Raw genomic sequence first — 16,693 nt, 5'->3', positions numbered from 1 at the left:
CAAGGGGACCTACTTTGGTGTTGCTGCTCTTTTCATTTCCAACTTACAGCCATCTGCAATGCTAAACCTATACTTCACTCTCAGGCGTCACTCCCTTTTCAGGCCACCAAAGAATACACAACCTGCTAAATTCACAAAAATACCAATGCAAGCCACTGTAATTCGTGTTTGTCAACAGAAAGATGGAAATTATAGAATATGCAGAACTCAGCTAAGCGTGGTTGAAGATGCAAATATTAAAATTGCAGTATTACATGTTAATATGTAAATACAGAACACATTTCTTATTGGTAAGAGACGGCATCCCAGTTTGCTGGACAAATGGCCCGTCACTCAAATCTGTCCTGATAATGTTGATGTCTCTGCAACCAAAGGGGCACTTTGCGAGCGGTAAGGATGTGTATTAATGGCGTAATTCACTTGATTTTAGCATAGTGCTCATAGCTCCTGATTCTAAGTGTCTGCCCTGTCACAGGAAGATCTGGATTTCACAACCACGTTACAGTGAGCCTTAATTTCGCAATATTTGATTCCCAAACTGCGTGATGTATTTGGCATGGTATAGTATTTTATGATGGACAGACCTGCGTCACATGCTGAGTGTTACTCGGTATGTGTTGTTTTTAAGCGAGGTTCAAACCATTTTGAAGAATACATTGTGACACTTAAAGGTCTGTGGCTTGTCAGTACGTAGCATCCCGGTGTATTACATGAATGCAGCGAATGGACTTCTTATCCACAGTCGCTAGTTGTGTTCAGTTATAGGGGCAATGATGAGTTGCGTCAGAAGTGAACTCAACACTCAACCAAACACATCTTACTTTTATTGCAGTGAGATTGGGAATAGAAAGCACAGTGGTGCACACGTCTGACACTAACACTTTCCACGCGTTCTCTCAAAGTCCGCCTCATGTGCCCATAATGCAGCCCACCGTTTCTCATCAGCATACCTGTGCGTGCCACATGCTGGCTCCCAGACAGCTACCATCACGTTTTCCCAAATGGAAGAAGAGCATAGGAGGAAAATCGGGCAATAGGTAGGGTGTTTGTGTCCGTATGCATTCTTCTGCGGCAGCCAGTGTTAAAGAACATTTTGTTAGGTGAGTTCTAGGGCCAGTTTACGAGGGGCCAATAAATGGTGGGGCGTAGCCTCTCCTGTCGGATATTTATGTACGGGTGAAGAAGCACAGAATCCCTCTCGCCCGTACCTCTCACCCTTCTTAACTCTCTAAGAAGGGTGGAGCAGTGGTTTTTGGAAGCTGGTGCCTTTAACACCAAATAAAACTGGTGCCTTTAACACCAAATAAAACTTTTTTGAAGGACAATCAGGTATTCCACGTTTAACATTCTCACTGCTAGCAGTGATCCTGCACTTTGAGGGGACTGGAAAAAGGAATTTAGCGCTTTACAAAAAACTGTAAATCTAAATAAATGTGTCCGCTGCTGCCCAAAACAGGCAACACGTCAGGAAAGTGAAAGAGTGACGCAGTTAGTTGCAGTCGTGGTTGTACGATGTCTACAGTGGTGTAAAGTGTAATAAAGGCCACTAGCCATCCCCAAGTTTATGATGTTTAGGTATCCTGACATCTGTTTTGCACAGCACTGTTTTTAGTTTGGTTTGCTCTTCTTTGCCAGTGTTCTCTTAAGACATCCCTTATTTTTTTTTTTTTAATACAAAAAGCGCGGGTGACGCAATTGCTTAAAAAAAAAATAGAAAATAACACTTGCAATGCAGTAGCTCTGCATTACTGAAAATTTGAGCTATTGCTGTTGCATTATTATTAGCAGAGCCAATAGGACTCGCATTAGTGAACCTTTGAGCTATCACATTTCACATGCTTGTTTATCTGGTGAGTTCCTTTTGTCTCTTTTCCCCTCGCAGATCTGGGTTTGTGTCCCAGATTCGCCTAAGTATCCCGTGACTCCATATCCGCTCTGCTGCACTCGCTCGGCCCGGTGACACCACTCTACCCTCCCACACACTCACCCGCTATCGCCACGCATTGTCGGCTCCACACTCTTTTATCCCCCATCTCGGCATCTCTCCCTCTCCCCCATCTGCCTCATCTTCTCTTTGTCTCACTGTACTCCCCGCTTTCGGCACTCCCTGGCATAGCCAATAGGTCTCGCCTTTGGGACCTTATAAGTGTTTAGCCATGCAACAGTTGATGTTGTTCCACCAAGGATATTGTGCTGGATAACTAAACACTTATAAAGTCCCAAAGGCGAGACCTATTGGCTATGCCAATGCTTGTTTTTCTTATGTTTAATGTCCCCTTGATTTAATCAGTACGCAGCATTTTCTGACTTGCTACACATACAGTATTGTGCACTTAAGATGGTACTTGAGTGTTTTTGCTTCAACTGTGTATGTGAACCGGCATTTTTCACCAATTTCTCCTCCAGAATAAACCTTTTAATTTTGATGAGGCACAATTAGTTTATGCACACAGCATTTTAAGTTTATTTCCACCAATTTGCAATTGAGAGATGAGAATAGTTTAGAGTGGACTAGCACTCCTTGCAGTTTAGAATTTCCATTGACACACCGCATTGAACCTTACAGTTGGAAAAGCCCCTCTACCCTTATGAAACAAACATTATTGCAATCAGTCCTTTAAGGCATTTTCTTTATTCTAGCCACTTTAACTCAAGTCGTCCACTTGAATGGTCGGCATACACGCTTTGCTTTTTATGCTGCACAGAGAGGAAGAATAAAAGCTAATAAAAGACTTAAAATTGCCGTCTGAATATTCAGTATGATTTTTCCTCTTTTCTTACCTTTTTTTTTAGGCTGCATTTAAATAGAGTTTTTTCCAGTAAGCTCAATTGAGAGCAATTTTAATTTTAACCGGTTTACTGTAAGATATTATTCTGCATCCAAGGATCTTTTGATAGAGCACTGCTTTTATGTATATAACTATAAATACATATATGTATTAGAAATCATCATCCATATCTTGAATTTGAAGTAAAAAGCTGCTATTTTCCTAAATGCACTCCTGCCCATTAGAGTAGTGAACCGAGAGGAAGAAATGGAAGAGTCATTGTCTCCAAAAAGAATATCCCGCTAAGGTGGGGATTAAAGCCAAGAGGGTCCTTTTGAGCAGATCAAGGTTACAAAGTATCCATGATAACTGAGACAGAGAGCTCACTTGGTTGCTGCTGGGTTTAAGATTTCCGTCATGACTTCAAACAAATTAGTTGTAAAGGGGCAGCTGAAATTCCAGGAGCCTAGTCCCGACAGCCCGACGACTTCGGAGGGCTGGAAGAGGTCCCCCGCTACACGGCGGAGGAGGGCACTGGACATCGAATGCTGTCTTATGTAAAGCGCTTTGATAACCTAATCGTTTCAAGATCCTGAAATGTGCAACGTAACTGATTCTATGTAAACTGCTGTGATAACATGTAATGGAACTGGTGCTATGTAAAGCGCTCTGATAACCTAATCGGTTCAAGTTCGCGCTATAGAAAACTCTAAAAATAAATATAAATAAATAAATAAACTGAGAATGAAGGCCCCCAACTTGTTTGTAGAGCTTTACAATCCCACTCAAAAGCTGTTTAAACTCCATCTCAAACTATAGTGATAAAAGGTCCTCTTGGCACAAGCCAGAATAAAGGAGTAAAGCTGACTCAAACTACTAGAATGCTGAGCGATGGAACACGCTGGCTCCTTGAGGGAGCAATGCTTGTTAGGTCTCGCTTAGCGTTGCAGCGCAACTCAACGCACTGCTCGCTCTGTGAGACCTCTTGTGAGCGAGGCGATTTCAGAAGGTGGCTTAAAGCCCTGCCCATCAATTTCATTGGCCGACGTCCTCTCTTATGTAAAACGCTGGCCTCCGATTTTGAACTGAAGATTGGAACTGAGCCTTTTTGGTTGCTGCCCTTTTCTTCCAGCCCATCTGGACTGGATTGTCTGCTTCACGGGTGTCGTGAAGCAATTTCTTATCTTTAGAGGGGCCTTCTGTTTCTAATTAGTTGTTTATTACTGTGGTTTCATTTCGGTGCAATATCTAGTTACAATTCCACTGAGCAGCCAGTTGGGAGCTATTGATGCCTTTTAAAATCCTCCACAAGACCACGGGGCAGAAACAGAAACGATAGAGTGCATGCAGTTGTAGCAGGTATAAATAAACATTTAGATAAAATACATGCGTTGCTGACAAAAGCTGGAATCCGTAGCCACATGGGGTGTGTGTGTGGAGGCAAAAATAACAAACATGGAACTCTGAGAGGAGAGTAGAGGAGGGATATGAGGACAGGAAAACAGCTGACAACACGCAGAGCTTGGAAACTTGCATGGGAAAACTATATCCAAGCACAGGAGGACAGGCACAAGAGACAAACCAGAGCTCTGCCCTGGAGAGGAACTGGATTTGAGAAAGCTAATAAAACCTACGCTCTTGCAAATACAGTTTTAGTGGCTACCATTGTGCACTTTTTGAGACTCTGATCTAGGCGTCAAGAGAACCATTACCCATCATTATAGAATATTTCTCAATCTGCAGGGCTCATTTGAGATTTTCTTGGTCGATACAGAGAAATCTTACATTTTAATAAAGGACAGGCGGCATATCCATGGACTCCGCTGTGCACCGTTAATAGGCTCACTGTATAATAATGTTCGCCATCTTGCCTTGCCCTAAAATTAAAGTTCACTTTTTCCCTCATTTGCTGATTGAATTGCATATCCCTTGTTCCCCCTCCACCATCCTGTTCCTTTCCTGCATGTTAGTGTAATACCCACCAGCAAACAAGTAAGGGTGTTATAAAATATATTTCAGACCTGCGCTGGAAAGCGCTCTACCATTTGGCTGTTTCAATGCCTATTAATTGACATAATATGGGATTTAGTATAACTGAAGAGTCAGTCATAAGCACCTATTCAGACCGGACCAACAGGATTTCCTCTGATCCAAATTCCATTCCAGTGGTTTTAGTTCATCTATACCTCTGCAGAAAGGGGCGAACCATATGTTAACCAGTTGTGGCCCAGTTGTGGCCCACTACATAAAGGCAGTCTATCCTGAACGGCAGTGAGACGTCTTCGCAGCACAGGATCACAAGTAACACTGGCCACTTTTCAGCCAACTTTGACCACCAGTGAGGTGCAGCTCATTGTCCATTTGTGCCTATCACCAAAGCACAAGTGCCACACTGTTCATTAAAAGTGTGAGCTGAATACAGACTGGTGCAAATCTGCAGGTAGAAGAAAAAACACTACTCAAATAAGTCTTTAAAGGAGACCTCTTTAAACAAGAGGTAAAAAATATAAAACGTTGAGCAGATTCTTCCCGCTAGGTTTCCTTTATAGTTTTATTAACCCTTTCACACCAACTATTTTGGGGACCGTTCATTTTTTACAATTGTGGATATATCTTAATGGTAAGGGTCCTCTTCATCCAGTGCAAGTCTATCATCCCCTTAAAAAAATAATTATTCCCACAGTAAACTCGGTCACATGCGTGTTCATATGAAATTGTGGGAAACCAAGAACAAAAGGCCTACTAAAGCGAAGGGCCACTTTCCCTTTTGCCTCGAAGGGCATGGAGTCTACTTGTGAATGGCCAGTCCGTCATCAGGAGATGCTGAATTTGAAACACTGCCTTCTTGTCAAACACAACAAGACATTCCATGGTTTATCAAGGGTCGAAAACCTGAGACGCTAGAACGACCCCAACCAATCAACTTTCAGCGACCATCTGTTCCATGCTGTCTGCATTCCGTAATCAGTGAAAGCCTTTCCTTTGCTAAAGTCGGCCAAATTGAAAGGTCCACAAAAAATGCCTGAATGGAACCCTGGAACTTTATAAATAAAATACCAATACTGAAGGGCTGTTAAAATACAAACAACAACGGAAGTGATTTATTTCTCAGAATTGTTTGAGGTCGCCGTACTACCCAAAAGGCCTTACTGTGCATGTAAATACGAGGGACATCAGGGGAGTAAAATCCACTACCTTAGTCTATTGAGACGAACTCTTTTATTGATTGGTTTGTAAAATGCTTCTAACCACCTTTAAGTGGCCTTAGTGTGCTTCCAGGGTACATGTATGACTGGAGGTTGCAACATAGTGAATTTGCTGGAACCCATTTTAGGTCTAGTCGACAATGCAGTTTTCGCCAGGCCTTAAGTGATAAAACCTTTCAGAGTACTACTGACAGAATGACTTAGGCTCCACCCACATGCTGGTTGCCCTGAGTACAGGATTTGATTGAGCCATATTTTTGTTTCTCCACTTGTATTAGCACTTTATGGCTTGTGACAAAACAGATAGTTGAAAAGGACTTCTTGTTTATTATGAAATGGTACAACTGAGGCAGTAGGGGGGACACATTTATTGTGAAAAGCATAAGTTAAAGTAAATAGGCTTTTAAAGGTGGATTGTTACTCTATATTAAAGCCTGCAGATCGATACTTCAGATTACCGTAGTAGACGAGTTTTAGTAAGTAGGACTGTCTTGTAGGAAAGCTTACGTTCACTGGAATTAGCCCTGAGTTAGTTATGGTGGCAAGCCACTGAAAACAGCTGTAGGCCTGACTGGTGTGCAGCAAGTTATTCCAGAGACTACAGGTCTGATCTGTTTATTATGAAAAACTATGCAAAAGGAAGTAGGACTGGCTTTTATCTGGAAAACATTTGCTTAAGTCAATAGGTCTCCAACAGTGAGGGTTAACCCATTATATTACAGGCTGCAACATGGCTAGTTAAAAAATATTGGCATTTATAATGCCAATAACTCCAACTTTGCAGGGTGCAGTACCATATGTGGCCAAAAGAGGTCCATTGGACCTCTTTTGGCCACATATGGTACTGCACCCTGCAACATAGCTAGTTAAAAAAAAAAAAAAACATGCCATTTATGACTAACTCCAACGAATGCGAGACTGATTGCATTTCCAATGCAATAGGTCTCGTATTTGTTAGAGGTGTTGGAATTGAAAATGACTGTTTTTTACTTTCGCTTTATTATACCTTTGGCAAATGTGCTATACAAATATAATAACTCCCCTGCAAAAATAATTTTCAACGCCAACAGCTCTAACTTTACAAATGCGAGACCTATTGCATTGCAAATGCTTGTTTTTCTACTTTGAGCACTTTTAACGTGACAGGCCACTTTCCCTTCGTTTCTCTGTCATGTAAGAATTTGCAAGGGCACATCTAACGCTGGAGTACGGTTTCTTACAAGCTGCTGCAATGTTGTCTCATGTATTGTATTCAAGTGGTCATTACTTGAGAGAACATTTCAGAATAAGCTGGCCTATTTCCCAATGAAGGTTGGACTGTCATTTTGAAAATGGCAGCTTTTTACCTCCAACTCTAGTCCTAGATGCTCCTTTTTACTGTACAAGAAAGAATTGTTCCTGGGTCCCCACACGCTGGAGAGCATATTCTATGTTATGGCTTCAGTGAACATACCTACACTGCAGAACTAGGATTGCAAGCAAATAATATTTTCTTTTTCTATTCTTTCACAGGTGACATTCCAAGCTTGCAGTATAGCAGAAGCTAGATATCTTTATGATCAATTAGCTACAATTTGTCCAATTGTGGTAAGTGATATATCTGCCCTCAGATGGCAGAAGCCTGTATATGCACCTTTTTTTGTTAACCATTTCTAGGTCCATGCGTGTAGTTTAAGGTAAATGATCCACACCAGTGAAGTACTGCATTGTTAATATGATGTAAAGGTTGATCATCCATAAGTTAAATATTATTTTTTATACGAACATATGCTATTTCTAACCTCTGTAGGCTACATGCTTGGAGGAACTCGAAACTGTTTCTTTTTTAACAGGTGTCTTTAATGTCTCCCCATTTCTGCTTTGCCATTGTTATTTCCTATTTTCACCAGAATTAAAGGGTTCATCTTCTGAACTTTTCCTGTATTTCCCTATCATGGATCTCCTTTTCTCATTACTCCAAGCGAGTGGCCTCTTTAATCCCTTTATGTAAATAAGACTTAAAACCCTTACTTACAGAAAGATACATGTTTATACAAGTCTGAACTGTTTTTTTGTTAATCATGGGACTGCTACAACTGGTTTGGCTTTGACTACATGGACTATAGCTAGATGGACCCTGGCATTTCCTATACTTAAAGCCATAAACCATCGTTGAGGTCTAACAAGAAGTCATTATAGTTGATCTAGTACAGGGGCATACTGTAAGAACTGCAGCCTGCTCTGGCTAGATAGGGCTGATCCTCGCAAAACCGTTTATGTTGCTTTTAATGCTAGGTATCTCTTGATCCACCACATGAAATAAAAACGGATTAAATACAAAATAATAGCAATACACAGTGACAAAAAGGGTCATGGCCTCAACTATAGTGTTTTGTTTAGTAGCACATCCACTGCAACCAGTGAGGTGGAACTGTTGAGCTCTCCTAGTCTCCCTTAAAGCCTCCATAGTTCATCTTTGAGAAGGGCTATGCTCGAATTTACGTCTGACCTTAGATTGCTTGCTTTTATTTTAAAGCCTGGACTTCAATCTCCCTGGACTTCACCCACTCCTGTCTTAAGCTCTCCCCAGACTGTTATTTTAGGGGGTTCTCTGATTTCGTACTTCAGTGCTTGCCCGTAGGAAACTGGGCTTGTGTTGCAGTTTCCCCCCAACTTTTTCCTCCCTATTTAGTTACTGAATTCTGATTTGTGACTCTTGACAGTACACGGAGGCCTGCTAATCAGACCTCCATGCCAGTGCCCCCTTCCCCCCCAAAAAAAGATGTTGTCTAGTTGTGCTGCAATTGGCTTAGGCCTTTAGCACCCCTGTAAGTCCCTAGTAAATGGTACCCCAGGTACCTTGGGCATGAGTGCTAACGAGGGTCTCAAAGGGCTAGAACATATCTTTTGCCACCTTTAAGGGACCCACACACACATTCCACACATACTGCAATTGCAGACTGTGTGACATGGTGCATACCTGGAATGTAAACATGACATGAAACACTCTTGTGTGTCATGCCACAGATACTGCATCCAATGTGTGTAACACCTACAGCAGACCTTTAACCCTCAAGGCAGGGTGCATTATATTTTATGTAATGACGTATGTGCATGAGCTTGTGATGCATAGCTCTGGAGGCATGTACTAGGCACTGGTCAAAAAGAGTTCCCCAGATACATAATGGCTTCACTAAAACATATGGTGTTTTATATCAAACACCGCTTATTAATAAACCTACATGGATTCCAGTGATGGATTTATCAATACATGCACCCAGAAGGTGACTTAAAGGCACCCCCTAAAACCTACCAGCCCTTAGTGTGCTGGCTGGTCCAGTCTAGCCTGCTACCACAGACTAGTTTCCGACCCCCTGGGCTGAGAGTACACACTCCGGAGGTCAGGAACAGTACCTGCCCTAGAGGGATAGCTGGTAAATTAGAATTCCAAGGCTGGGAGTGTCGAAAGAGCCCACCGCCTTTGTTATACGAATCTGGCTTTCCTCGTAGGTGAAGGAATGCCAACCCCCTTACCAGGGCCCATTTGGCTCCAGGACAGGCAGGAAAATTAGTAGTCAGAGAGGCATGTCCACCCTCAAGCTAGTTTCCCTCCCCCCCCCCCCCCCCCCCCCCCCCCCCATGGTGGACTACCTGTGTGGATGCAAAATGTAAAACGTGCCATCTTGGTAATGGCAGAATTAGGAACTCTGGGACAGGGTTAAGCCCACTTCCCACAGTAAGTGGACATATAGGGTGTGTAGTGATTCCACGGGTAAGTAGCCCATAGGCTACTACCCCCAACACTTCCTTAACATCCCCAAATCTAGTATTTAAAGGAGCCCCTAGTACTAGGATATCAAATTCCTGCTGACCTAAAAAGGACACCTCAGATCCACAAGAAGTAAGTACTAACTTGGCTCCGACCCTGCTAGCCTGTCTGCTGTTCCTGAAAAACTTGTGCTAAAGTTGTCTCGTCCTGCAGCTGCTGTCCCTCCAAAAGCCTGTGAGGAATGCCTGCCTCAACAAAAACTCAGGAACTCCAGAAGAGTAGCAGAGCTGCTTCTCTGCATCCTGCTGTACTCCAAAAGAACTGTGAGGTCTTTGGACAGCTGCAAACCGAACACTGTAAAGCTCTACTGGACCCCCGTGCCTCCTAGCCCAAGTTGAAGTGGGGCAACGGTGCCAGCGTGGTCCCTTGACCCTCCAAAGACCAAGCACACCGTGGGTTTGCCCACAGAGGACTCGCCAATGCCATCTGCAGCCTCTGTGCAAGCTCCTCTACTAAGAGTGTCTCCGGTGACAGAAACCACGGAATGTCAGAACACCTCTGCACCTGGCTGCCCAGGCCCCAAGAGAAGAGGACCAAAGGTGTCCCTGAGCATCGTGAGACATGAGCCCTCTTGTTGGTACAGCCGGACTAGTCTCTCAGTCCCAGCTTCCAGCCTCTGTGCAACCAGACTGTTCCCTATTAAAGTGAATAGGACATCCGATGCTGTAACACACCTCTGCACCCGACAACCCAGAGCCGCCTGAGGTGACAAATTGGTTTGGTCTTGGACCTTGCCTCATACTCACCTTAAGTCCAGGAGATTGGTCCCGCAAGTCGCCATGAAGTGCCCGAATGCAGTAAATGTTTATCCCCAATAGGGTAACATTGGGAACCCGATGCTGAGACACACCTGTGCACCCGGATGCTCTAGTGGCAGCCGAGGTGTCCTGTCTTGCCCCATACTTACCTCAAGTCCAAGAGATTGGTCCAGTTAGTCGCTGTGAAGTACCTGTTTACAGTGTATGTCTTTCCTCCATAGGAAAACATTACTGCTTCATTAATTTCTGTCCATTGTTAAAAACTGTAAAACTTCATAGCCAAAAGGACTTGCCTGATTCCGATGTTCTTGCTATCTAAATTCAAACTAAAGTATATATTATTTTTATAAATTGGTGTTGGATTTCTTTATTGGGTGTGCTCTCACCTACTGCCTTTGTGTGTGCAATAAATGCTTAGCACTACCCTCTGATATGCCCAACTGATCACCCACACTATCACAAAAGAGCATTTGGGGTGTCATTAGTGCCTCTGTAATTCCTTTGGGATTTGTCTGGACACTTTACACAGTGTGCCTCTTTGGGGTCCACGGTATAAAGAGCCAGCTTCCTACATTGCCCAGATGGCGGGCAACAGTATTGGGTAGTGAAAATATGCTGTCTGAAGGTTCAGAGAGGTGAAGTACTCCTTCTCCTTAAACATCAGAGGGACTTTAAAATGATTGTATTTTCCATAATTTATTACATTTTAGCAGATCCTATATTGATTTCCACTCCCTATGTTTTTTTTGGTTTGGTGTTCTTTGACGAGAGAGAGCAGAATCCTTTCTTTGATTCTTTGCTGTCTTTCTTTTGGTTCCTTATAGGAAGAGGGAATCTCTTACTTTAGCTTCCCAGGCTGCACCCTTTCTGGGTGGAGGATTGGGTGTTTTTTTGTATAAACTGTGTGTGACCGGAAGGCACTCTTGGACCACCTTTACAATCTAGTTGGTCATTTCAAAGTTGAAACAAAAGCGATAACTTCTGGTGAAAGTCCAGTTATCTTTGCTGATCTCATTTCCTTGAAGCACCTCTTTCTGAGGAAAATCGTTGATTGTCTCATGACTATCTTGGAGAAAAGTTGGGTCTTCTATTGTCCTTCACATTAGGTGAGGTCTCCTTTGTAGAACTGGGATCTCTGGAAGCCACAGAAAGGAGTGAAAATGAGCATCTGACCTATAAAGCTCCTGTGGAGCATGCCATGTCTGTATTGATGTACTACAGGGTGTCATCTAAATGCTTATCAAACAAAGTTTGGCCATCCGAAGGTATGCAGTGGCCTTCTGGATAGAAGTTGGATAAAGCCATCCTTGCCTGCACAGGAGTGATGCCTCTGTAATTTGTTAAAAGTCTGCATTTGTACCATCGGTCGCTATGTTCATGAGGGTGGCTAATGCATGTGCTCCCTTTTTGATAATGGTCATGCCTTTTTCCTTCTATCCTCTGGCGTACGGCTGATCAGAGGAGAAATGCAGTGCTACATCTGGCAATCATATCCTCTCCAAATGGCTCGGGCATAAGCAGCTTTTATGGATGTTGCAGCCAAAGAGCTGACGATCTGTCCCAAATTGTCTGTGTCTACAATGCCAATCTTGTGGTGCCAAACTCTAAGTCTATGCTTTAGACTCGGCTGCCACTTCAGTGATGCAGGCTTTGAGTGGCCAGTCAAGCATGATGGCGAAGATTCTGCTGCCTTGTACTTCTTTTCCAAGCAGCAGTTGGTCTATGCATCCATTTGTGACCCTCCAACAAGACATAATGCAAGATCGGAATGGATTTTGTGGTCTTCTGAGGTTGTTCTTTGAAGTACTATGGAAAACATTATTGCTCCACAGTAGCCATGGGAAGACAAAACTTTTGTGGTCTTCTGAGGTTGTTCTTTGAAGTACTATGGAAAACATTATTGCTCCACAGTAGCCATGGGAAGACAAAACTTTTGTTGGCTGCTCTTTCTATCTGGGCATGAAAGTGGGTGATGTCCTCTAGAGGCAAGTCACTATTATCCTGACCTCCATCTCCCCCCCCCCCCCCCCCACCCCCCCAAAATAAAAATGTTACTCTTTCCATATTAGGCATATGGTGTGAGTCAGATGTGTTCTGCTCCTACATGTCTCTGGGTGTCGCTATAGATGGAACTACATTTGGCCTCATGAGAGCAAGCATTGATGTGGGGGAGAGATCTCTCCATTTGTAAAAGGGGTAGTAACGGAAATGTTGGCATTCAGAGAGGAGGAGGAGGCGGTCAGATTGGTGCTGTTGGTGGTTGAGGGTGCTGCGGAAATAACCTCTGCAATGTGTGTCTGTTTCAATGTAGTATTGAAATCCAAAGTGACCCACTTCATTGTTTAGTCATTCTATGGATGCTGTGTGTAAAAGTTCAGCACCACCCATGCAGACTTCAAAGGTTTGAGGCTGATAGTCATACTCCTGATGACATTTTTCTTCCTCAAAGTGCCTCTTCAAATTCAGGAACGTAGCGTGTGTTAAACTGTAAAAGCCTGTTGGCTGTGTCTAATGCCTGTTCCTTGCCTCACTGATTACCAAGCAAGTATTGAAGCATCCAAGTATGTGCACGAGTGGGTGTGTAGAAATCTTCAACCTCAAACGGTAATGGTTAGAATAGAATTCTTGCTGTTAAGGTTAAAGAGGTTGTGGTTGAGGTAGTTATTATCAGGGTAGTTACCACCATCGACTGGGGATGCATTGATGAATGGTCATAGGCAATATGTCATTTCTCAGCTGTTAGAAATGGGATCTCTGGTTGGCTAAGGCTTGCGCCAAAGCCAGGCAGAGACCACCACTCTAGTCAGGGCAAGGGAGTTACACGCCAAGATAACCCTGCTCACCCCCTTGGTACCTTGGCACGAGCAGTCAGGCTTATCCCAGAGGCAATGTGTAAAGCGTTTGCGCAACACACACACACACCCACACCACACCACACCACACCACACCACACCACATCACATCACACCACACACGGTTATGTATAAAAATAGCCTTTGTATTACCATAAACACATAGGATCATAATCACACATATACACTGTGCCAACTGGCACTGGGCAGTATCTACAAGTGATTATATACACATGACAGGGCCACATCGGCCACCGTCAGAATCAGCACTTAGTATAAATAGTGGATGTAGAACATAGAATAACTGAAGCACAAAATACTAATTGTAGAACACAACCAGTAACTACTGGTAAAAGGTAGGAACACACTATGCAATACTAATCACCATAGGCATAGGTCCCGCAGTGAAACATACACTTACTAGCATAAACCATACTAGGCAAAACAACCTCCTAATCACTAAACACCTATAGAGGTATAAAACAGGGTGCATACATACATTACGCCATAGGCATATAACATATTACCCCTGAAACACAGGATGCAATCACTTTGCGCCAGAATCACTTTAGGTACTGAACCCAGGCCAACTGGCCTTCCATGGGGCTCAAAATGCCCTTTGTCCCAAAAGTCAGGGCTGGCTGCGCCTGCAGCAAAAGAAGATTGTGCAAGAGTGTTAGGCGTAAACGTGGCAGCTGCCCACTAATTGCTGGGTAGCTGTAAAAGGAGCATGGGCACCAGCGTGCCCCCTGAGCCCCTCTCCGGGACCCTGAATGAATTCCTGCAAAACGGTGCAGCTGCCTGCGCTGGTGCGGCGCAGCTGTGACTCTATAATGGGCCTGGGCACTACTAAACTGAGGGTGTCAAGAAATGTCCCCCAGCTGCAGCTGCCTGTTTCGACGGTGCAGCTGTGAGGAAAACAGAGGCACAGCACCTCTTGGCCTTAAGGCCAACACCAGGGGGGAGGGCACAGACTATGTTCTCCGCCACCCCCCCTTTCCTCTGGTCAAGACAACTGTGCCCCAAGGGAGAAAATGGCACGCGCACTACATGTGCTGCCTGAGCCCCACTCCGGGACTCTTACGATGCCAAGTGCCCTTGCTGAAAATGCACTGGCACCCCTATGCCCAATATGCGGCCCACTCTCCGGGCTCCTCTAGGCTGCTGCAGACTCTGTCTCCTCTGGGCTCTCGGCCCCTTACTGATGCCGCTTCTGACCCGGATGCCACACACCGGGGCTCTCACCGTGGTCACGGGAGCCCCACCTCTATACGGGCCGCTGCTCTTCTTCCCGGCCCGCACTTTGGTTCTTGCTCACGTCCCAGCACGGGGTAGGCTCCAGCCTGGGTTCTTAGTCTCCTCTTCACTGCACAGGAGTGCGGGGTGAGCTCCCGGCTGCTTCCTGTTTTTCTGTTCCGAGGAGCTCAGGGTAGGCTCCCGTCCGCATCCTGTCTTCTTGCGACCCCGCCCACATCCCCAACACAGGTTGCCTGGCTTCCTGTGCAAGCTAGGCCGCTGCAGTGATCTCGGCAATTCCTTAAGGCGTCACAATATGGCTCCCGGTCTTCCGCACGAAGTCACTGGCGGGGTAGTAAAACACGGCCAATATGCGGGGTGGGCACCTGCTGCGAAAAACGCACACCAGAGGCTTCAAAAGCGTGGGGTTGGCACCCACTGGCAGGAATTAACTGAAAAGGGCAGCCATAACGCGGGGTGGTCACCCGCTTGTGGCATAAACAGAGATGCGGGGGGATCCCACCCAGTGCAACTTCGCGCTGCAGGCCCTCGGCAGTACTCCTGGGGCAGAACACAGCGCTCCTCAGTACTAAAGTAAAGCGCTTCTCCAAGGAATAAAGAGAGCGCTCCCCAGGCGCTGTAGTACACAGTTCCAGGGAAAGTCTTTCAGAATGCAGGGGGGGCAAAGTCTGGGCCCAGGGGCCAGCTCACAGGGCCCTCCAGCAGGGAGGCAGTCTCCAGTGGCGGTTCCTCCTGGCGCCCAGCAGCTGCAGGCCCCCCTCAAGTCAGGAACAAGAGAACTTTTTACATGGGGTCACAGCCCCTTCTTATACACCCATTTCCTTTGTCACAAACTGTAGGGCATGGGGAGAACCAGTTAAAACTGGTACGGGAGCCCTTTGTTTTGCTCAGCCCCTCTCCATATTCACAGGACAGGCTAGGGACATCAGACGCACCACAGGAGGTGGAGCCAGCATTGTGTAGGGAAGGCACAGCCCTATTCAGGTCCCAAGTGCTACTCCTCCCTCCCGTCTACATGCAGATCTCCCTCTTCACCACCGGGCAGACCCCTCTTGGCTCCTGGAGCCAACCACACCAGCCAGCCCCTGTCACTCACAAGCCAGAAAGGCAATTCACATCTCACAGTACACAAATGGCAACTTCTAAAAGTCAATCAATAGTTGAGGGAACCCAATATACCCTTGGAGGCTTGGGCAACAATGTAAATTGTAAGAGATAATTTAATTGTTTGCTTCTCTCCAGGACTACTCGCCGATTTGCTTTTGACCATTTGTACTCCTTTTTCAACAAAATATATATAAAAGAAGATTTATTCTTTCAAACTATCAGGTCTCCCCGTGTTTCTTATACTAAGAATTTGATTCTTCGTATTCTTTGTTGCCTAATGACACTTTGGTGTCTGTTCCATTAGGACCGACACCTGGATTTATCTTTGAATAATTTGAAACTATTACAAAAACAAATCCCTTGTAGGCCTCTCTTACTATTTAACTTCTAAAAGTGGCACTTCTCCGCTAGACACAATAAATTTGCGCACACCGTTGTGCAGCATTTATCCTCACGAGTTCGCACATACCAAACTCGCCCCTGCACTCCTCTCACACCAGGAATTACAATGGACGCATATATCCCCCATGCATTCCTATGGGAGGGCCAGCCAATCTCACCACACGCACTCCGATTGCGCACGCACTTTACACTGGGACACAGTGCTAAAGTGTGCAGAAGCCAAAAACAACTAACATCAGGTCACATTTAAAAGCAAACAAGTTTAGGGGTGAACCTGCCAAAAAAGGGCCAAGTCCAACATCAGCGATTGTAGCTCTTTGGTTTTCTGAGTAGTTGGGCGGCAAGTCGCTGGATGTCAGGAGCATTGGATTTTTGGACAGTTTTTTTTTTTTTACGTAGGTTATGCTTTACCCTTTTTAATGCTTTTACTGAGGAAGGTTTTAAGTGATGGTTGCTGATGGCAATGGACACTTTGAAGTAGATTCCAGCTCAGGAGGCTACATATGCTTCTATTTTTCATGCCGCCTTTGAGTAA

General features: G+C 44.8%; 1 protein-coding gene across 1 annotated transcript in view; it reads left to right on the top strand.

Annotated features, from left to right (window-relative positions):
- Positions 1 to 16,693, top strand: part of GCLC (glutamate-cysteine ligase catalytic subunit) — a 287,303-nt gene that overhangs the window by 108,419 nt on the left and 162,191 nt on the right. Inside the window, exon 7 of the mRNA XM_086926430.1 lies at positions 7,487 to 7,561. Within this exon, the coding sequence (XP_086782556.1) occupies positions 7,487 to 7,561 (75 nt within the window). The remainder of the gene's footprint in view (positions 1 to 7,486; positions 7,562 to 16,693) is intronic.

The sequence above is a fragment of the Lissotriton vulgaris genome, chromosome 6, assembly GCF_964263255.1.
Source record: "Lissotriton vulgaris chromosome 6, aLisVul1.2, whole genome shotgun sequence".
Lineage (NCBI taxonomy): Eukaryota > Metazoa > Chordata > Amphibia > Caudata > Salamandridae > Lissotriton > Lissotriton vulgaris.
Note: the sequence above shows the minus strand (reverse complement) of the source record. Positions and strands in the feature narration are given on the sequence as shown.